Source organism: Dendrobates tinctorius, unplaced genomic scaffold, assembly GCF_039654945.1.
Source record: "Dendrobates tinctorius isolate UK_male_01 unplaced genomic scaffold, ASM3965494v1 ptg000035l, whole genome shotgun sequence".
Lineage (NCBI taxonomy): Eukaryota > Metazoa > Chordata > Amphibia > Anura > Dendrobatidae > Dendrobates > Dendrobates tinctorius.
Window position 1 is genome coordinate 17,433,458 of NW_027361703.1, and position 24,615 is coordinate 17,458,072.

The window sequence follows — 24,615 nt, forward strand, 5'->3', positions numbered from 1 at the left end:
CAGCACCAGTGACACTTGGGTAACAAGCGACGCATGTCACTTAGTTACCCACTGTGTACCTTAGTTACCAGCGCGCTGGTACTTAGAAACCCGATGTGTACCTTGGTTACCAGCTCCCTGCACCAGCGCGCTGGTAACTAAGGTACACATCGGGTTTCTAAGCGCTGCTTAGAAACCCTGTGTTTACCTTAGTTACTAGTGCCAGATCGCTGGTTTCCCGCCTGTCACATGCAGGCGATGCGTGCTGGCCAGCGGGAGACCAGCGATCAAAAAAAAAAAAAAAAAGTCCTGGCCATTCCAGAACGATCAGCGATAACCGGCAGGGGGGCCAGTCGCTGGTCAGTGTCACACACAGCGATCTCGCTGATGAGATCGCTGTTGCGTCACAAGACTTGTGACTCAGCAGCGATCTCGCTAGCGAGATCGCTATGTGTGACGGGGGCTTTACGCCACAAGTCAGGGCCGAGAAGGAAGGAGCGCTATTTGGAGCACAGATTTCTCTAGAATAGTTTGCAGGTGACATTTGCAGAGCCCCAAAGATTCCAAAACAGCAGAAAACCCTCAAAAGTGACCCCATTGTAGAAATTGCACCTCTCAATTAATTCATCTACGGCTGCAGTAACTATTTTGTAACATCCGTGCCAGGCTTTTTCTGGAGAATTGCAATACATTTTGCTCCCATACAGCGTAGTGCCCCCATATATTTAGCACAGATTCTAGCAACACACAACCTGTATGTTACGCCATCTCTGCATACTCACCTGGCCACCACTCCCACGCCGCAGGTCCCCGCCGCCTGACATCCACGGAGGTCACCGCTGACAGGATCACGGCCGGCAGCGTCTCTGCATGCAATGCGCATGCGTCATAGGCCGCGCCTACCTCCTGCTTCTTGTGCTCCGGCTATGCCCTGACCCGGAAGCACCTCCCTGACCAATGGCAGACCAGACAGGAGCACATCAGGCCGCTTCACCCTGAGGGAGGTGCCTGATCGTTGTGTTTCCTAGCACACTGGGCCTCACTGCATTATGTGCTCTCTGCAGTCCTGCATTCCCGTCCTCGCCTGTTTCCTGCAGCAGCCTCTCAATCCTGCTATCCGTGTTCCCTGCTGTCTTCCGCACTCCAGTCCTGCTTCCGGTTTTCCTGTCCCATCCTGCTCCAGTCCTGCCTCCGGTGTTCCTGTTCCACCTGCTCCAGTCCTTCCGTTCTCCTCTGACCCTTTCTCCTGTGCTCCTGCTCCAGCCATCCCTCTACATTCCAGTCTACTGTCTTACGCCATTCCTGTCTCCTGGTTCCAGCTCTGTCCTGTCATCTACACTTCAGTCCCTCCACGTACCACTCTACAGTCAAACTCCATTCCCGTCTCCTGTGTTCCAGCTCTGTTCTGTCATCTACACTTCAGTCCCACAGTCCTACTCCAGTCCATCCTGAGCTGCCTCTCTCGGTACCGGCTACCGTGGTACTCGAACCCCTGGGCCTGCTCCTAACGGTCCCTGTATAGGGGTCGGTTCCACCTGGCAGCTTGCCCGGGGCCCCTCGGTGCCACGGTCCAGAGGGTCCACTCCGGGAGTTCCGGCTCCAGACCATCCACGCTAACACTGTTAAATTGTTAAGTGCTCTCTCCCCACTACAATAATGCTAAACATGTGACCGCTTACAGTGGTTTAGGCACAGTGGGGCGTATGGATTTGGGAGGATGGAATTCACTGAATTTTATCTGAGGGGACAGGAGTCTTGTCGCTTTTATAAAGTCTTTGTTCTGCCAGTAATGTGGAAACCCCTCATTTCCAGTGACAGATGAGCAGGGGCTGGTTTTGAGCGGGATAAGTTAGGGTCTTTATTGTTAACATTTTGGGGTACATAATATTTTTTGAACACTTTCCGTATAAGGCTGGATCACATTCTTGTGTTCTACACTGAGCACTTACGTCAGGGTTTCCGTGTAAATTCCACAAAAAGCAATTCAGACAAAAGCCATAACGGAACCACCCACCACGCTGAGGCAAATGGAGATACTTCGTACTCGGTTTGGAGTCTGGCTCACGTGATATCTATCTTTTTATGCATGCACAGAACTGTGGTCGCCCACACTTGTGCACTAAAAAAAATAAATAAGAATAAAATAATGGGACACCACCAGAACACAGGCCAGTCCAGTGTGACTCCTTCTGCCTCAAATGAGTGGTTGTTTCGGGGAGGTGTGTTGCCCAAATCGCAGATTTGGGGAATTTACACGGAAACCCAGACATGAGCGCTCAGCGGAGTGCGCAGGATAAAACGTCAGCAGAGCCTTATTCCAATTTGTGGGAGGTAGAATATACAATTAGACAGCAGTACCAAAATATTCCTTTTTTTTTGCGCTGTTCACCGTTCATAAGTGATATGGTAGATTTATTCTTAAGAGCGGTGCGATTACAGCGACACCATTTTTACATAGCAAAAAAAAAAAAAAAAAAAAAAAAAAAAAAAAAAAAAACACAGTAAAGATGCTTTTTTTTTTTAATTAAAAAAGTCTTTTTGTTGCCATGTTCTGAGAGTTGTAACTTTTTTTCTATTTTTAGCGAACAGAACTGTATGAGAGCTTATTTTTTGTGTGGGACGAGTTGCAGATTTTTTGGGCACCATGTTGGAATACATATTTTTTGATGGCTTTTTATTCAGATTTTTCAAAAACACAGAATGAACAAAACCCACAAATTCATTTTATAGTTTTTATTTTTTGCGCAATTCACAGTGTGGCAAAAGTAATGAGACTGATTTGTTCATTGGGTTGGTATGATTATAGATTTATATTAGTTTTTTTATGCTTTGCTATTTTTATACACCAAACAATATTTTACAAAAATGAATGTTTTTGCATCACCATATTTTGAGAGCAGCAACTTATTTTTTTTGCTGAAGGAGCCATATTGGGGCTTGTTTTTAGCAGGACGGTTTGGCATTCATTTATACAATTCCCCCCCCAACATACGACTTTTTGATCGCGTTTTATTCACTCAGCCTGTCAGACCCAGCTTATGGTCGAATTTCACAGGTCACCGTACCCTGGGGTCATCACATGACCTCAGGGTACCATGGTAACCATCAGCACCCACAATTGCCATTGCATGGGTCCGACAGTAACCATTTAAATACTGCTGTCACGATTGACAGTGGTACATAAGGGTGTAATTGGCCCCGATTGGCTTCAAAACCGGTCAGGGCCGATAATGCAGGGTGTCAGCTGGCGCTATTCTCTTATTCCTCAGTGCTGTTAAAAAGCGGCACTGAGGAATAAGGCCCCTTAATGACCGCCGTTAAGGCTTTACAGAGGTTGCTGTTGAAGAACGGAAAAAGTGAGATGCAGAAACATGTCACCAACTTGTTCATTCCATGACTAGAAGACTTGGTGCTGTACTTAAAAATCTTGTAGGTCATCAAACACTATTATCCAGTATTTTGTATGTGATTTGTAATGCATTTTTCTATTAACTAATTTGAATATAATTGAGGATTTTGTAATGAAAGTTATATTAACCCGACTTTCAAGCTGTGGGATACAAAAAAAAAAAACACACAGTATTGCCAAAATGTTGGAAATTGTTCTTGTAGTCCGTGAGATATAGAATAAAATCTCTTTTCAAAAAGGGTGCACTCATTTATGCTGAGCACTGTACATGGTGTCTGGATCGGTTTCGTCTGCTTGCTGAAGTGGTTGTCACCTAGCTGCTCATACGTGATTTGTATACTTGTGGTCACAGGCTGACTAGTTTCTTTTCCTGCTGTGTCATGGTTCTCTTTAGAGAAGTAGAAGCTAGATGGAACATGACTGGGGGTATGCAAATGCATATGATGCCCACTTTAGCAGGTAACAAGTGCAATCCTGACTGTGCACATTGCACACGGTTAGGCCATGTTCACACGTTCAGCATGTGTAAGCCAAAACCAGGAGAGGATCAGTCAGAGGAAAAGTATAATAGAAACACGTCACCTCTTCTGGATTTATCACCCACTCCTGGATTTGGCTTACAGATACTGAGGTAAAATACTGACCAAATGCTGAGGTAAAAAAAACCTCACCAAACACTCAGTATTTTACTTCAGTATGTGTAAGCCAAAACCAGGAGAGGATCAGTCAGAGGAAAAGTATAATAGAAACACGTCACCACTTCTGTATTTATCACCCACTCCTGGATTTGGCTTACAGATACTGAGGTAAAATACTGACCAAATGCTGAGGTAAAAAAACCTCACCAAACACTCAGTATTTTACCTCAGTATGTGTAAGCCAAAACCAAGAGAGGAACAGTCAGAGGAAAAGTATAATAGAAACATGTCACCACTTCTGGATTTATCACCCACTCCTGGTTATGGCTTACACATACTGAGGTAAAATACTGACCAAATGCTGAGGTAAAAAAAACCTCACCAAACACTCAGTATTTTACCTCAGTATGTGTAAGCCAAAACCAGGAGAGGATCAGTCAGAGGAAAAGTATAATAGAAACACGTCACCACTTCTGCATTTATCACCCACTCCTGGATTTGGCTTACAAATACTGAGGTAAAATACTGACCAAATACTAAATACGTGCACATTGCACACTTTGGGTAGGTTCACACAAGAAAAAGGTCAGTTTTATCCAGAAAAGTGGGACGATTTGCTTTCCCACTGGTCATCCGTGTACTTTTTTTTTTTTTTTTTTTTTTTTTTTTTTACAGCAGCCATTATTACAGTTTCCTACATTAAATAACTGCAAAGTAGCCATAAAAATTGGATGCTATACGTACAGTACAGACCAAAAGTTAGGACACACCTTCTCATTCAAAGAGTTTTCTTTATTTTCATGACTATGAAAATTGTAGATTCACGCTGGAGGCATCAAAACTATGAATTAACAAATGTGGAATTATATAATTAACAAAAAAAGTGTGAAACAACTGAAAATATGTCTTATATCCTAGGTTCTTCAAAGTAGCCACTTTTGCTTTGATTACTGCTTTGCACACTCTTGGCATTCTCTTGATGAGCTTCAAGAGGTAGTCACCGGCAATGGTTTTCACTTCACAGGTGTGTCCTGTCAGGTTTAATAAGTGGGATTTCTTGTCTTATAAATGGGGTTAGGACCATCAGTTGTGTTGTGCAGAAGTCTGGTGGATACACAGCTGATAGTCCTACTGAATAGACTGTTAGAATCTGTATTATGGCAAGAAAAAAAGCAGCTAAGTAAAGAAAAACGAGTGGCCATCATTACTTTAAGAAATGAAGGTCAGTCAGTCCGAAAAATTGGGAAAACTTTGAACGTGTCCTCAAGTGCAGTGGCAAAAACCATCAAGCGCTACAAAGAAACTGGCTCACATGAGGACCGCCCCAGGAAAGGAAGACCAAGAGTCACCTCTGCTGCGGAGGATAAGTTCATCCGAGTCACCAGCCTCAGAAATCGCAGGTTAGCAGCAGCTCAGATTAGAGACCAGGTCAATGCCACACAGAGTTCTAGCAGCAGACACATCTCTACAACAACTGTTAAGAGGAGACTTTGTACAGCAGGCCTTCATGGTAAAATAGCTGCTAGGAAACCACTGCTAAGGACAGGCAACAAGCAGAAGAGACTTGTTTGGGCTAAAGAACACAAGGAATAGACATTAGACCAGTGGAAATCTGTGCTTTGGTCTGATGAGTACAAATTTGAGATCTTTGGTTCCAATCACCGTGTCTTTGTGTGACGCAGAAAAGGTGAACGGATGGACTCTACATGCCTGGTTCCCACCGTGAAGCATGGAGGAGGAGGTGTGATGGTGTGGGGGTGCTTTGCTGGTGACACTGTTGGGGATTTATTCAAAATTGAAGGCATACTGAACGAGCATGGCTACCACAGCATTTTGCAACAGCATGCCATTCCATCCGGTTTGCGTTTAGTTGGACCATCATTTATTTTTCAACAGGACAATGACCCCAAACACACCTACAGGCTGTGTAAGGGCTATTTGACCAAGAAGGAGAGTGATGGGGTGCTACGCCAGATGACCTGGCCTCCACAGTCACCAGACCTTAACCCAATCGAGATGGTTTGGGGTGAGCTGGACCGCAGAGTGAAGGCAAAAGGGCCAACAAGTGCTAACCATCTCTGGGAACTCCTTCAAGACTGTTGGAAGACCATTTCCGGTGACTACCTCTTGAAGCACATCAAGAGAATGCCAAGAGTGTGCAAAGCAGTAATCAAAGCAAAAGGTGGCTACTTTGAAGAACCTAGAATATAAGACATATTTTCAGTTGTTTCACACTTTGTTAGTTACATAATTCCACATGTGTTAATTCATAGTTTTGATGCCTTCAGAGTGAATCTACAATTTTCATAGTCATGAAAATAAAGAAAACTCTTTGAATGAGGCGTGTCCAAACTTTTGGTCTGTACTGTACATAATCCATTTTTTTCCCTTTGCTTAACCATAGACTAGAAACGGCGAGTCTGAAGACACAATTTGTACATGCTGGTTCCCCCCCCCCCCAAATACAGATTAGGTCAGAAAGAAACCTAGCTGTCAGCATTGCTCCACGTACATTTTTTTTTCTTTTAACAGACAGCACTCAGACCAGAAATCATGCCTGTGCCTGGTATAGCAAACCTTTTACCCCACACACACACACCTCTCCGATAATTTGTTTATAGTGGTGAACCTAGTTTGCAATAAAGTTTGGGTAGGTGGCATGTACCAAAGTAAAATCTCAATAAGGACCCATATTGTCCATGCTGAACATTGCCCAGAGCACCATTCCGCCCCCGCCAGCTCGTCTTCTTACCATAATACATCATGGTGCCCTCTGTTACCCAGGCGAGAAACACATTATGTAAAAGAAAAAGCAAACCATGTTATGACTGTTCAGCGTTCATAGCAATGCACTTAAAGTACCAACTACTGCATATTGGGAACATTACAGAAAACCTGGCAGGCTATGTGCCCACGTTGCAGAAATGCTGCTGAATTGTCTGCAGCATCTCCGCAACTCGCTGCCGCGGGTAAAACACATGTGGAATTAGCATGCGTTTTCCCGCAAAACACAAGCGTTTTTAACTTGCAGAATGCTTCCGCTTTCCAAGCGATTTGAGGCATCGCTATGAAAGGTGATTGCTTAACAAGTGTGACCAACCTGTCATAGTGCTTGACAAGTGTGACCACCTTTTTACTATTGATGCTTCCTATGCGGCATCAATAGTAAAAGAAGGAAAAAAAAAAAAAAAATAAAAAAAAAATATATATTGTTATTCTCACCTTCCGACGGCCCCCAATCTCCTTGGCGACGCTACTGGTAGGTTCCGGTCCCAGGGATGCATTGCGAGAATCACCCCAGACGACATCACGTTCGCGAGACCGCGACGTCATCTCAGGTGATTTGCGCAATGCATCCCTGGGACCGGAAGATGCTGGCAGAGTGGCTGAGAGGCGGGAAGGACACCGGGGGGGGCCCCATCAGAATGTGAGTATAGACCGATTTTTTATTCTATTTTTTACAGGGATATGGTACTCAGAGCATGGAGGAGAGTCTCCTCTCCTCCAGATCCTGGGTACCATCAGTACATGAAACGCTCACTTTACGCATGGTGGGCATAGCCACATGCGTAAAGTGAGCGTTTCAACGCATTCCTGTGTGTGCGGAATCACTGCGATTCCGCAGGAATGATGAACATGCTGCGGATTTTACTGCTATGCGATTCCGCAGCGGTAAAATCCGCAGCATGGGCACAGCAACTGCGGAATCCCATAGGACTGTATGGGATGCGTTTTATTAGCGTTTAAACTGTCACTTTAAATAAAGATAATTGAAGGTTGGCTTCTGGAAAAGGAAAAAGGAAATAATTTTTTTTTTTTTTTTGTTTGCAGATATGTTGGGGGATGTTCCCACGGTCAGTAAAAACTGTGGGTAGAACACTGCGTACATCTGCAACGTCCAACCTGCAGCATCCAGCTGTTACAGCATAGTGGATGGGATTTTGAGAAATTGAATGCCCACTATGCGTGCACCGATGCCCGCGGCTCACCCGCAGAGACGGACATGCGGTGTGTCTTTCCAGATCGCAGCATGTCAATTTATGTAGTGGCGTAAATTACCCAGTCACTATCATTAGATGCGGTAAAACCACATTATCTTCCTAGTCACGTGTATTAAGTGCGGGAACGCAGCTTACTACGCATGTATACTAATTTCAATAATGTGAATCTTGTGACACAGCCAGAAGTACACGAGAAAGAAAGTGGAGGAAAGGACATAGAGAGGTCCCCTCCTTTTTTAATAAATGAAAAAAAAAAAAAAAAAAATAATAGCATGGGGTCCCCCTATATTTGTTAACCAGCCAGAGTAAGGGTATGTGCACACGATGCGGATTGGTGTGCGGATCCGCAGCTGATCTGCCCCTGCGGATCCGCTGCAGATCTGCTAGTGATGTACAGTATAATGTTATCCTATGGAAAATAAAAACCGCTGTGCACATGCTGTGGAAAAATCCGCGCCGAAATGCAGCGGTTTATTTTCCGCAGCATGTCAATTCTTTGTGTGGATTCTGCAGCGTTTTTACACCCATTCCATTATAGGAATCCGCAGGTGTAAAAACTCATGCCAAATCCGCACAAAATTTGCATAAAAAACGCGGGGATTTTGACCTGCGGATTCCGCACGGAAAAATCCACACCAATCCGCAACATGTGCACATACCCTTAAGCAAACTACTGGGACTGGTATTTCAGGCTGGTAAGGATCCAATATCCATGACCCTTACCAGCCTGATAATACCAGACCGCAGCAGTCTGCTTAACTTGGTTGGTTAGCAAAAATAGTGGGATTCCCCTCCAAAGAAAAAAAAAAAAAAAATAGTATGAGGTCCCCCTATTTTTGTTAACCAGCCAAGGAAGGCAGACAGCTGCAGCCTGGTATTCTCAGGATGACGACACCCATGGATTTTGGCCCTCAACAGCCTAAAAATAGCACCCCGCAGCCGCCCCACAACTGGCGCATCCAAAGATGTGCCAATTGTGGCCCTTTACCTGGCTCTTCCCCTTGCCCTGTAGCATTGGCAAGTGGGGGCAATATCACCTTTGTATTATCAGGTGACTTCAAGCCCACAGCTTAGTAATGGAGAAGTGTCTATAAGACACCTATCCATCACTAATCCTATAGTTACATGGTAAACACACAGCCTGAATAAAGACTTTTAAATTGAAGTAATCTCAGCCTCCTTTAATAGATCTTAATTAAACCATATTCCATAAACGCCTATTCCACCGACGCCCTCGCTCTCTTGTAAGAAATAAAATAAAAAAGCAACAATATACCATACCTGTCTGCCGAGAAGCTATACATACTGTCCCACGATGAGTCCAGCTCTGCTACATCTGGATGCCTTTTGGTTGAGCGGTGGCGTTATGCCACCACTCAGCATAACATCCACACACAGCGGAGCTTGAAGAAGATGACTGGAGATGTCCCCACAAGAACTGCAGTGTACATGAACTTCCAGCTGAAACACAGTATGCATTATTTAAATTAGTACACATGCGTTACCACACTTAATACGCATGTGCCTAAGAAGATAATGCAGTTTTACCACATCTAATGATAGTGAATGGGTAATTTAGGGGCATCTCCACTACATAAATTGACATGCTGCGGTCTGGAAAGACGCGCCGCACGTGCCTCTCGACAAGAAAGCCGAAGGAGTCTCAGGACGCATAGTGGAGATGAAATTTCATGAAATCCCATCCACTATGCTGTAATATCTGGCTTCTGTGGGTTTGACGCTGTGGAGGTTCGGAGCATCCAACCCGCAGCGTTTACTGATCGTGGAAACATACCCTAACAATTCCGAAAAGAAAGAATAAATTGGAATGTTTTTAAGAGTCCAAGATGGATGAACACAAAACTTAAAATACTTTCTAAAATGGAAAAAAAAAAAAAAAAAAAAAAAATTGTTAAATTTTCGGAAAGAGGAGGCATATCTAAAGAAGAATCTAATGCCGCTTGCAGGGAATGCAGGGCAAGAGATAGAAGAGCTAAATCCAGTAATGAAGGGAGACCAAAAGCAGTAAAAAAGGATTTTGTGGGTATGTCAAAAAGAAAAAAGTCAAAGATGCTACAGGATTTTTTCAGGGTGAAAAGGATGAAGAAATAGAAACTAATGTTGAGAAGGCCAAACTTTTAAATTCCTATTTTGCATGTGTTCTCCAAGAAAGCAGTTGTAACATCAACTGATTGTCAAGTGCCATCAAAGGAATAGAAGAGAATCTACACCATCTATAAACAGAGAGATGGTGGGGGAACGGGGTTGTCAGAGATAATACTTACCCACCCCACTGGCGCGTCTCTGCGGCCCCCCGCTTCTCCCACGCCTTCCATCAGCGGTCACGTGGTACCGCTCATTAAAGTCATGAGTATGCGCACACTCATGATTTTAATGAGCGGTACCATGTGACCAGAGCTGCCGGAGACACAGGGGCTCAGAGTCTGTGCCATGAGGGGTTAAGTATATGCGATATTCACCTGTCCCCGGTCCATCACTGCGCGCCGCTCTGTCCTCCGCATCCTCTGTCAGTGATATTCAGGCAGCAGAGGGCGCGATGACGTAGTTAGTGCACGCCACGCCCTCTGCTGCCTGAACGTCACTGACAGAGGACCCGGAAGACAGAGCGGGCGCAGTGATGGACCGGGGTGACAGGTGTATATCACAGGTGCCGGTGCCCTGAGCCAGCGGCGACACCGGCACCTGGCCCCCAGCGACGAGAGGGGAGTATGTCTTTTTTTTTTTTTTTTTATTTGCAGCAGCATATGGGGCATAATCTGTGGAGCATCTTATGGGGGCATAATCTATGGAGAATTTTATGGGGCCATAAACTTTATGGCGCAGCATATGGGGCATATTATTCTATGGAGCATCTTATGGGGCCATTATTAACCTTTGTGCAGCATTATATGGGGGGTATTTTGTGTGGAACATCTTACAGGGTCATCATGAACTGTATGGAGCATTATATGGCGCTCCTGATTCAATATGGATATTCAAAAACATTTAACCTACTGATGTCCCAATTTTACTTTTATTGGTATCTTTTTTTATTTTTTAAATCTACCAGTAGCTGCTGCTTTTTCACCCTAGGCTTATACACGAGTCAATAAGGGGACTTGTGTATAAGGGGGGGGGGGTTGGCTTATACATGAGTATATACGGCAATTTAAATCTGATGGACCAGATGAAAAATATCCTTGGGTATTGATAGAGAAAATTGCAGAACCACTAGCCAGAATCTTTGAAAATCCTGGAAAACAGGTTAAGTCCAAGAAGATTGGACAAGGGCAAATGTTGTCCCCATCTTCTAAAAAGGAAAGAAGATGGAGCCAGGAAATTACAGGCATTACTTCTATACCAGGAAAGATCTTTGAACAAATTATTAAACAACATGTATGCAATTACTTGGATAAGAACACAGTAATTAACCAGAACCAGCATCGGTTTGTAGCAAACAAGTCATGCCAGACTAATCTAATTTCCTTCTATGATGGAATCACCAACTGGGTGGATCAGGGAAATGCGGTAGATCTAGTATATCTCGACTTCAGCAAAGCATTTTATAAAGTATCTCATACTATTCTTATTGAAAAAATGATCAAGTATGGGATTGACAAGGCTACGGTTAGGTGGATTCATAACTGACTCAGTGATCATACTCAAAAGAGTGGTAATAAATGGTTGCACATCCAACTGGAAGTGTGTTTCAAATGGGATACCACAAGGCTCTGCCCTGGCCCCAGTGTTGTTCAATATTTTTATAAGTGATCTAGATAAGGGAACTGAAGGTAAACTAATCAAATTTGCAGACGATGCAAAGCTGGGAGGGATAGCTAACACTAGACAAGACAGAGAAAGGAGTCAGAAGGATCTAGACCAGCATGAACAATGGGCAGCGACTAATAGAATGGCATTTAACAGGGAGAAATGAAAGATTCTACATCTGGGCAATAAAAGCGAAAATTACATCTATAGAATGGGAGGAATAGAACTTAGTAACAGCACGTGTGAAAAAGACTTGGGTATACTACTAATAGATCACAGGCTGCATGAGTCAACAGTGTGATGCAGCAGCAAAAAATGACAAATAAAATTCTAGGATGTAGTAAGAGAACCATAGAGTCTAGATCACGTGAAGTAATTATTCCCCTCTACTTCTCCTTGGTCAGGCCTCATCTGGAATGCTGTGTCCAGTTCTGGGAACCACATTTTAAAAAAAGAAAAACCGGAGCAAGTTCAGAGAAGAGCTACCAGGATGGTAAGCGGACGGCAAAGTATGTCCTATGAGGAATGGATAAAGGACCTGAGAATGTTTAGCTTGCAAAAAAGGACAAGAGGAGACTTAATAGCTGTCTACAAATCGCTGAAGGGAGGTCATAGTATAGAGGGATCATCCTTATTATCATTTGCACATGGAAACAAGAACGCTTGGCTGGTTTTACACTTGCCGTGTATTTTGCGGCCCGTAATTTTCAAGGAATGCCGCAAAAACCTTCTCGGATTGCCGTTTTTCCCTGTTATAACAAATAGCATGGAAAGAGACGGCAGCATGCAAATACGGTGTACTGCAAATACAATTTGACGTTTTTGCAGTACCATTAAAATGCATTGCAGCCGTGTCCGTAAGCTGTGAAAAATATCGAGCAAGCTTGATATTTTTTCATGGCCGTATATACGGCTCTCCTACTAATTTTTGCGGCCCCATAGAAATGCATTGGGGCCGCAAAAACACGGCAAGTGTAAAACCAACCTAATCACGTAGTCTAAACAAACAGCCGATCTCCCAATGAATAAGCAAGACACGCTCCTTGGGGGAAGTGATGTTTAAAAAAAAAAAATCGTTCTCGGCAGCACATCTTCAGTGTAAACAGGATCTGCACTGCAGAGAACAATGGCAGTTAGTGCAGAGAACAATTACTGATTGTTCGGTGCTCATCATAAGTGCATTTGGCCTGTCTAAACAGGCCATTAAACCACTGCCGGTCAGCAAGTGGAAAATGGCCCATAGTTCCCTAATTTCTTGCAGATTCAGTTTGTTTCCCAAGTGTTGTAATATAATACATTATTCAGAGTTTTCAAACTTTGACCTGTTTTATATATAAAGAACCTTAAATGACTAGAATGATGATAAGGGGGGAAAAAAAAAAAAAAAAAAAAAGTCAGCCACACATGAAATATACTGGCGATGTTGTAAGACTGCCATTATCTTGAAAAACAGACTAATGCATGTAAAATAGTATTAGCACCCCAGCCAGCGGGTCATAAATCGTCTTTGATCCACTGAAAGCAGACATTAGATAAGATATTTATGCAGTAAAGAAGCAAAGTACACCCTGCACCCCACTGATCAGCTGTTTTCAGCAATGGGTGATGTACACAGTGAAGACGGCACAGTCCTGGTCTCAGGTGTATTAGAGGGAATAGGGGCTGAGCAGCAGAATCTGGGTATCTCCACTACACAGTGAAGAAAGCTGTTATGTTTGGCTAGGTTTACTGGCAAAAACAGCCGATAGGTAGGAGTGTGTTGTGCTGGACCTCCACCAATCTGATACTGATGACCGGTCCTAAAAGGATCGAGTGCAGCAAAATGACTTACAGGAACCTGGTCCAGCAGCGCCCTGAATCATCCTCCTGCTGCCATTCCCTATGCCTCTTCCAATTAACAGGCCTGAAGAGACGTCGTGTGTACTGTACTACAGTGATGACGTCACGGTGAACCTGCTAATCAAAAGATGAGCCAGAGAGGTCACAGGTAGGCATTAGGACAACCACCGGGCTTTGGTCCAGGAGCTATAGACGTGGCTGCTGAACCAAGGTCCTGCAAATCATTTTGCTAAACGACAGTATAATGATGATATAAGACCAGATTGTGCACCCAAGTTGTCATGAAATTTATTGGACTTTTCACACTAGAACGGGGTATATAACATTCCATCCAAATGCTAAAAAAAAGTTGCAGATTATTATCTATTTCATGGATTAACAAACCAAGGCTCACAAGTCCTTAGACATTGCAGAACATCGTTCCCACTGCATGGGGCCCAAGCCTCATGTGGATCCGCAGGAACATCCACGCAGCAATCCCCAACCTTTCTGCCACAAATCCGCTTGGAAATATAAGCTGGATTTCCAATCCAAAACATGCGAACACAGTCTAGGTGGGCAATGGAAGTCACAGGCTTCGGGATAAAATGTATAACTTGTGCAGCACAGTGTGGGTTTTATTAGGTCACCGGCAGAGCCAGGAATGTTATTACATCATCATTACAGTGTTTGCTCTATGGGCATTATTACATCACCATTACATTAGTGTCAACAGGGTATTATGTCACCAGCACAGTCCTGAATAGTGTTGAGCATTCCGATACTGCAAATATCGGGTATCGGCCGATATTCGCTGTATCGGAATTCCGATACCGAGTACCGATATTTTTTTCAATATCGGATACAGGAATCGGAAGTTCCCATAATGCAATGAGCCACTGTTGTGGCTGTGATCGGCTGCTGAAATGTCATCATGATGCGCGGTCTGTGCCGACTGCGGAGGGTCTGTACCGGCTGCCGGGGGTCTGTACAGGCTGTCGGTGGTCTGTACAGGCCTGTGCCAGCTGCCGGGGGTCTTGTAGCAGACATAGCCTGAACACACACAATGACCGTGATTGACACATTAGCCAATGAAGGGACAGTAGTAGTCGTCCCATCATCCGGCTAATGTGTTGAATGAAAAAAACACAAAAAAAAACACATACATACAAAATATATATATATATATATATATATATATATATATATATATATATATATACACACACACTCACTGGCCACTTTATTAGGTACACCATGCTAGTAACGGGTTGGACCCCCTTTTGCCTTCAGAACTGCCTCAATTCTTCGTGGCAGAGATTCAACAAGGTGCTGGAAGCATTCCTCAGAGATTTTGGACCATATTGACATGATGGCATCACACAGTTGGCGCAGATTTGTCGGCTGCACATCCCTGATGCGAATCTCCCGTTCCACCACATCCCAAAGATGCTCTATTGGATTGAGATCTGGTGACTGAGGAGGCCATTTGAGTACAGTGAACTCATTGTCATGTTCAAGAAACCAATCTGAGATGATTCGAGCTTTATGACATGGCGCATTATCCTGCTGAAAGTAGCCATCAGATGCCTGTTCTTAGCTGAGAGGAGTGGTACCCAGTGTGGTCTTCTGCTGCTGTAGCCCATCTGCCTCAAAGTTCGACGCACTGTGCGTTCAGAGATGCTCTTCTGCCTACCTTGGTTGTAACGGGTGGCAATTTGAGTCACTGTTGCCTTTCTATCAGCTCGAACCAGTATGCCCATTCTCCTCTGACCTCTGGCATCAACAAGGCATTTCCGGCCACAGAACTGCCGCTCACTGGATTTTTTTTCTTTTTCGGACCATTCTCTGTAAACCCTAGAGATGGTTGTGCGTGAAAATCCCAGTAGATCAGCAGTTTCTGAAATACTCAGACCAGCCCTTCTGGCACCAACAATCATGCCACGTTCAAAGGCACTCAAATCACCTTTCTTCCCCATACTGATGCTCGGTTTGAACTGCAGGAGATTGTCTTGACCATGTCTACATGCCTAAATGCACTGAGTTGCCGCCATGTGATTGGCTGATTAGAAATTAAGTCTTAACACACAGTTGGACAGGTGTACCTAATAAAGTGGCCAGTGAGAGAGTGTGTATATATATATATATATATATATATATATACATACATACACACACACAAACAGTCATACAATATACTACAGTCATACATACGATACATTCATACAACATGCTACAGGCATACAACATACATACTACATACAATACATTCCTACATTCATACGATACATACATAGACATACAGTACATATAACAGAGTACATACTCACCATCACTTGTCACTTTGATCCCCGAAGCCAGTGTCATCTATGAAAAAAAATAGAAAAAAAAAAAAAAAACAAGCAATATACTCCGATCCGCAAAAATCCACGAGTGTCCCACGACGATCTGCTGCACTGCATCACTGAGAGGTTACTATCGTTCACTGGTCTCACTTTATGGCAAAAGCTACGCGGGAACTTTATCACACAGCAATGCCAAAAGTGAGACTAGGGACTATTTTTTTTTTTTTACAGTGGCGGAGGAATACAGTGCGGAAGGATACCTACTTCCCGTCATTGGATTCCTGGAGCCCCTAGAGAGCTGTCGCATCAGCTGATGCTGCTGTTCTCCACGGGAGATCGGCGTGGGACACTCGTGGATTTCTGTGGATCAGGGAGTATATCGGTGTTGTTTGTTATTTTCATATTTTTTCACAGATGACACTGGCTTCGGGGATCAAAGTGACAAGTGATGGTGAGTATGTACTCTATGTTATATGTACTGTATGTCTATATGTATGTATTGTATGAATGTATTGTATGTAGTATGTATGTAGCCTGTATGTTGTATGAATGTAGTATATATGAAGTTTGTATGTAGTATGAATGTTGTATATATGAAGTATGTATGTTGTATGAATGTAGTATATATGTATGAATGTAGTATATATGTATGTTGCGTGAATGTAGTATATATGATGTATGTATATATTTTTTTTTTTTTTACATTCAACACATTAGCCAGATGATGGGACTACTACTGTCCCATCATTGGCTAATGTGTCAATCACTGTCACTGTAGCAGGCATAGCCCGATGGGACTTGTAGTCCCATCGCACGATGCCTGCACACACAGACCCCCGGCAGGCCCGCACACACAGACATGCACAGTGTGCGCCCACTCTCTTCCCCCTCCCGAACAGGATGTGCAAGTACAGAAAGGGTTTTTTTTAAATTCAGATATTTCTATCCCATTGACTTGAATGGGACTTCCGGTATAGGAATCGGCGATACCCGATACTTTTTGGGTATCGGCCGATCCAATCCGATATTTCTCAATATCGGACGGTATCGCTCAACACTAGTCCTGAATTGGCGTTAGGTCATCAGTGCATTATTACTCATACAGTGAACAGCTGCGCTAGCAACACTACTGCAGTCAGAAACTACTCCGCCAACAGTGTTTTATGGATATGGATGGATATTAGGTCATCTATGCATTATTACATCATCACCAGCACTGCACTGTATGGATATCAGGTCACCAGTGTGTTATTACATCAGCAGCACCACACTGTATGGCTATCAGGTCACCAGTGTGTTATTACATCAGCAGCACCGCACTGTAAGGATATCAGGTCACCAGTGTGTTATTACATCAGCAGCAGCACCGCACTGTATGGATATCAGGTCACCAGTTTATCATTACATCAGCAGCACCGCACTGTATGGGTATCAGGTCACCAGTATATTATTACATCAGCAGCTCCACACTGTATGGGTATCAGGTCACCAGTGTATCATTACATCAGCAGTACTGCACTGTATGGATATCAGGTCACCAGTGTATCATTACATCAGCAGTACTGCACTGTATGGATATCAGGTCACCAGTGTATCATTACATCAGCAGTACTGCACTGTATGGATATCAGGTCACCAGTGTATCATTACATCAGCAGTACTGCACTGTATGGCTATCAGGTCACCAGTATATTATTACATCAGCACCGCACTGTATGGATATCAGGTCACCAGTATATTATTACATCAGCAGCACCACACTGTATGGCTATCAGGTCACCAGTGTGTTATTACATCAGCAGTACTGCACTGTATGGATATCAGGTCACCAGTATATTATTACATCAGCACCGCACTGTATGGATATCAGGTCACCAGTATATTATTACATCAGCACCGCACTGTATGGCTATCAGGTCACCAGTATATTATTACATCAGCAGCACCACACTGTATGGCTATCAGGTCACCAGTGTATCATTACATCAGCAGCACCGCACTGTATGGATATCAGGTCACCAGTGTATCATTACATCGGCAGCACTGCACTGTATGATATCAGGTCAGCAGTGTATTATTACATCAGCAGCACTGCACTGTATGATATCAGGTCACCAGTGTGTTATTACATCAGCAGCAGCACACTGTATGGATATCAGGTCACCAGTGTGTTATTACATCAGCAGCACTGCACTGTATGATATCAGGTCACCAGTGTGTTATTACATCAGCAGCACCGCACTGTATGGATATCAGGTCACCAGTGTATCATTACATCAGCAGCACCGCACTGTATGGATATCAGGTCACCAGTGTATCATTACATCGGCAGCACTGCACTGTATGATATCAGGTCACCAGTGTATTATTACATCAGCAGCACTGCATGATATCAGGTCACCAGTGTGTTATTACATCAGCAGCACTGCACTGTATGATATCAGGTCACCAGTGTATTATTACATCAGCAGCACTACACTGCATGGATATTAGGTCACTAGTGTGTTATTACATCAGCAACACTGCATGGGTCTCAGGTTACCGGTACAGCATTGCACTCTATGGGTATTAGGCCCCCATTAAGAGCACTGCACTGTATGGTTATTATGACGTCTCTACAGCAGTGCGGCGCTGTACGGGCATTATGACCTCACTGGTGCTGTGCTGAACAGGCATTATGACTTCATTGGTGTGGTGCTGCACAGGCACTATGACCTCACCAATGCAACGCTATGCTGTACGGGTACTGTGACCTCACTGGTGCGGCACAGGCATTATGACATAATTGGTGCGATGCTGCAAGGGGACTATGACCTCACTGCTGCTGTGCTGCCTGGGCATTATGAACTCACTAGTTGTGCTCTGCATGGGCACTATGACGGCACTGTTGTTGCATGGGCACTGTGACCTCACCGATGCACTGCATCGATATTACATCACCATAGCTCTATGATGGCAATGGTACCATGACCTCACCCGTGCGGCCATGCGCGCGCACCATGACCTCACTAGCGCACTGCATGGATATTATTACATCACCATAGCACTATGATGGCAATGGTACTATGACCTCACCCGTGCGGCCCTGCATGCGCCATGACCTCACTAGCGCACTGCATGGATATTATTACATCACCATAGCACTATTCTGGCAATGGTACTATGACCTCACCCGTGCGGCCCTGCGCGCGCCATGACCTCACTAGCGCACTGTATGGATATTATTACATCACCATAGCACTATGATGGCAATGGTACTATGACCTCACCCGTGCCGCCCTGTGCGCGCAATGACCTCACTAGCGCACTGCATGGATATTATTACATCAGCACGGCACTGCGCGCGCCATGACCTCACTAGCGCGCTGCATCGATATTATTACATCACCATAGCACTATGATGGCAATGGTACTATGACCTCACCCATGCGGCCCTGCACGTGCACCATGACCTCACCCGTGCGGCCCTGCGTGCGTCATGACCTCACTAGCGCACTGCATGGATATTATTACATCACCATAGCACTATGATGGCAATGGTACTATGACCTCACCCATGCGGCCCTGCACGCGCACTATGACCTCACCCGTGCCGCCCTGCGCGCGCCATGACCTCACTAGCGCACTGCATGGATATTATTACATCACCATAGCACTATGATGGCAATGGTACTATGACCTCACCCGTGCCACCCTGCGCGCGCCATGACCTCACTTGCGCACTGCATGGATATTACTACATCACCATAGCACTATTCTGGCAATGGTACTGTGACCTCACCCGTGCGGCCCTGCACGCGCACCATGACCTCACCCGTGCGGCCCTGCGTGCGTCATGACCTCACTAGCACACTGCATGGATATTATTACATCACCATAGCACTATTCTGGCAATGGTACTATAACCTCACCCGTGCGGCCCTGCGTGCGTCATGACCTCACTAGCACACTGCATGGATATTATTACATCACCATAGCACTATTCTGGCAATGGTACTATAACCTCACCCGTGCGGCCCTGCGTGCGTCATGACCTCACTAGCGCACTGCATGGATATTATTACATCACCATAGCACTATGGTGGCAATGGTACTATGACCTCACCCGTGCGGCCCTGCGTGCGTCATGACCTCACTAGCGCACTGCATGGATATTATTACAGCACCAGAGTACTATGATGGCAATGGTACCATGACCTCACCCGTGCCACCCTGCGCGCACCATGACCTCACTAGCGCACTGCATGGATATTATTACATCACCATAGCACTATGATGGCAATGGTACTATGACCTCACCCGTACGGCCCTGCGTGCGCCATGACCTCACTAGCGCACTGCATCGATATTATTACATTACCATAGCACTATGATGGCAATGGTACTATGACCTCACCCATGCGGCCCTGCACGCGCACTATGACCTCACCCGTGCCGCCCTGCGCGCGCCATGACCTCACTAGCGCACTGCATGGATATTATTACATCACCATAGCACTATGATGGCAATGGTACTATGACCTCACCCGTGCCACCCTGCGCGCGCCATGACCTCACTTGCGCACTGCATGGATATTACTACATCACCATAGCACTATTCTGGCAATGGTACTATGACCTCACCCGTGCGGCCCTGCACGCGCACCAGGACCTCACCCGTGCGGCCCTGCGTGCGTCATGACCTCACTAGCACACTGCATGGATATTATTACATCACCATAGCACTATTCTGGCAATGGTACTATGACCTCACCCGTGCGGCCCTGCGCGCGCCATGACCTCACTAGCACACTGCATGGATATTATTACATCACCATAGCACTATTCTGGCAATGGTACTATAACCTCACCCGTGCGGCCCTGCGTGCGTCATGACCTCACTAGCGCACTGCATGGATATTATTACATCACCATAGCACTATGATGGCAATGGTACTATGACCTCACCCGTGCGGCCCTGCGTGCGTCATGACCTCACTAGCGCACTGCATGGATATTATTACATCACCAGAGTACTATGATGGCAATGGTACCATGACCTCACCCGTGCCACCCTGCGCGCGCCATGACCTCACTAGCGCACTGCATGGATATTATTACATCACCATAGCACTATGATGGCAATGGTACTATGACCTCACCCATACGGCCCTGCGTGCGCCATGACCTCACTAGCGCACTGCATCGATATTATTACATCACCATAGCACTATGATGGCAATGGTACTATGACCTCACCCGTGCGGCCCTGTGTGCGTCATGACCTCACTAGCGCACTGCATGGATATTATTACATCACCAGAGTACTATGATGGCAATGGTACCATGACCTCACCCGTGCCACCCTGCTCTCGCCATGACCTCACTAGCGCACTGCATGGATATTATTACATCACCATAGCACTATGATGGCAATGGTACTATGACCTCACCCGTACGGCCCTGCGTGCGTCATGACCTCACTAGCGCACTGCATGGATATTATTACATCACCATAGCACTATGATGGCAATGGTACTATGACCTCACCCGTACGGCCCTGCGTGCGTCATGATCTCACTAGCGCACTGCATGGATATTATTACATCACCATAGCACTATGATGGCAATGGTACTATGACCTCACCCGTACGGCCCTGCGTGCGTCATGACCTCACTAGCGCACTGCATGGATATTATTACATCACCAGAGTACTATGATGGTGATGGTACCATGACCTCACCCGTGCCACCCTGCGAGCGCCATAACCTCACTAGCGCACTGCATGGATATTATTACATCACCATAGCACTATGATGGCAATGGTACTATGACCTCACCCGTACGGCCCTGCGTGCGTCATGACCTCACTAGCGCACTGCATGGATATTATTACATCACCATAGCACTATGATGGCAATGGTACTATGACCTCACCCGTGCGGCCCTGCATGCGCCATGACCTCACTAGCGCACTGCAAGGATATTATTACATCACCATAGCACTATGATGGCAATGGTACCATGACCTCACCCGTGCCACCCTGCGCGCGCCATGACCTCACTAGCGCACTGCAAGGATATTATTACATCACCATAGCACTATGATGGCAATGGTACCATGACCTCACCCGTACGGCCCTGCATGCGCCATGACCTCACTAGCGCACTGCATGGATATTATTACATCACCATAGCACTATGATGGCAATGGTACTATGACCTCACCCGTGCGGCCCTGCATGCGCCATGACCTCACTAGCGCACTGCAAGGATATTATTACATCACCATAGCACTATGATGGCAATGGTGCCATGACCTCACCCGTGCCACCCTGCGCGCGCCATGACCTCACTAGCGCACTGCAAGGATATTATTACATCACCATAGCACTATGATAGCAATGGTACCATGACCTCACTTGTGCGGCCCTGCACGCGCACCATGACCTCACCCATGCCGCCCTGACCTCACTAGCGCACTGCATGGATATTATTACATCACCATAGCATTATGATGGAAATGGTACTATGACCTCACCCGTACGGCCCTGCACGTGCACTATGACCTCACAAGCGCACTGCATGGATATTATTACATCACCAGAGTACTATGACGTCACCAGGGCTGCACTGTATGTAAGTGATGCCGCCCGAACAGTGGCTACAGTCAGCATGCAGCGAGCTGTGTCTAGGCCTGCCCCGTACCTTCCATATACTTCCTCCGCAGGCTCCGGTGCACGCTCTTCACCACTCCGGACAGCTTCTCCTGCTCAACCCTCATGTCCCGGGCTGACGGCACTGGCACTGGCGGTGTGCCGGTGTTCTCTGCCCTGTAACCGGAGAGCATATACCCGCCGCTCTGCTCCGTCCTGCCCGGCTCCATCTCTGCTCCCCGGCTACAAACAACAGCCCTCCACACCCCCTCGATTTAACTAACAGCGCCAGCAACAGGCGCGTCACCGCAAGAGCAGCTTCCCATAGGCTAGACTCACAGCAGCTGCTGCCTGGCCTGACCAATGAAAAGTCTCCCTCGTTTTACAGGCCGGTGATCAGCCAATCACAATTTGTTTTGTTCTACTCAGGGATTTTTAACTTGTTTGTTGAAATGTTAGCAGAAAGAAGAACCCCGTGAGTGGGGCGGGGCTGTCGGGAGAATGACTATTGGCTCCGCCAATAGGACGCCTCGGGCCGCCCCTCAGCTCTGCACACTGCTGCTCTTTGTCTGGTACCGGGCATCTGGCAGTGGACGTACGTGCTGGCAGTGTGTGAGCTGGCTCCAGTCCTGGTCTAGGTCACGGGCAGTGCGGCTCCTCACGGCAGCAGTGCAGGCTGTGAGCGTGACTATTGGGCCCCTGGTGGAGGAGGCGGACAGGGCCTGGGAGGTGACGGTCTGTGCAGAGACTGCCCTGTGGTCACCCAGCAGGAGGCTCTGGTCTGTCTCTAAAATTTAAAGGGATATTCCCATCTCTGCTTTTCCTGACAAGGCTGAAGTTGGTTTCTTACTCGGCATTTTTTTCTTTTATGTTTTTTTTATAGGTTTAACAACAAAAAATCAGCATCACAATAATAACATACAATGCAGCGAGGCGCCCTGATATGCAAACAGCTATAAACAGCTACAAAAAGTATAAAACTGGCACCAAAGGGTGTTAATGAAAGGGTTAAATGACTTTGGGCCACTGCTCTCACACTGCAGACATAGACCCGGGAGCCTCACCTCAAACCCAGGACCCTCCAGCCTGGCCCAAAAGGGTTCTGGGCATCAGAATTGGCATCAAAGTGGGCAGACCGTCAATTTTCGCTATTTGAATAAGTAACTGATGTCTTTAAGGGGTTATATGACTTTGGGCCAGTGAAGTAGAAAAAGCATCGGTCACCGGCAGCTTCATAGGACACGAGGAGAAATGCCCGGACCACCGACCTCAGAAAGCAATGAGCCGTAATCCAATAGGAGAAAATGAGCCGCCCTCGACCCCACGCCGGTGCCAACCTTTTATTGCCGCCTGAATATACTAAGGGCAGACAGAATCCCTGTCGGCCAACGGCATTTCTCGTGAGCGCACCAACATGGCGGCTCACAGTGCTGTTCCCGTAATGTCCATTTGTATGGGAGTCACACAAACATCAGTCCCCTGGAAAAGGCTAACGCGAAACGCACGTTGGGGTTCTTGCTAATGCCACTCAAGTGGCGCAGTGGCATGTAGAAGTTTGGGCACCCCTGGTTAAAATTATTGTTATTGTGAACAGTTAAGAAAGCTGAAGGTGAAATGATTTCTAAAAGGCCTAAAGTTACAGATGACATATTTCCTTTCTATTTTAGGCAAAAAAATTATATATTCATCTTTTATATTTTAAAAAAATACAAAATGGACAGATGCAAGAGTTTTGGCACCCTGCATGGTTAGTACCTAGTAGCATCCCCTTTTGAAAAAGTATCCCAGCTTGTAAACGCTTTTTGTAGCCAGCCAAGAGTCTTGCAGTTCCTGTTTGAGGAATTTTCACCCATTTTTCCTTGGACAATTCTTCCATTTCTGTGAGATTCCTGGGTCGTCTTGCATGCACTGCTATTTTGAGGGCTAGCCACAGATTTTCAATGATGTTCAGATCAGGGGACTGTGAGGACCATTGTAAAATCTTCAGCTTGCACCTCTTGCGGTAGTCTATTGTGGATTTT

General features: G+C 45.7%; 1 protein-coding gene across 1 annotated transcript in view; it reads right to left on the bottom strand.

Annotated features, from left to right (window-relative positions):
* SAMTOR (S-adenosylmethionine sensor upstream of mTORC1) overlaps window positions 1-22,957 on the bottom strand; it is a 92,697-nt gene extending 69,740 nt beyond the window's left edge. The window contains exon 1 of the mRNA XM_073573306.1: window positions 22,647-22,957. Within this exon, the coding sequence (XP_073429407.1) occupies window positions 22,647-22,824 (178 nt within the window). The 5' untranslated portion in view covers window positions 22,825-22,957. The remainder of the gene's footprint in view (window positions 1-22,646) is intronic.
* Window positions 22,958-24,615: the final 1,658 nt, after the last annotated feature.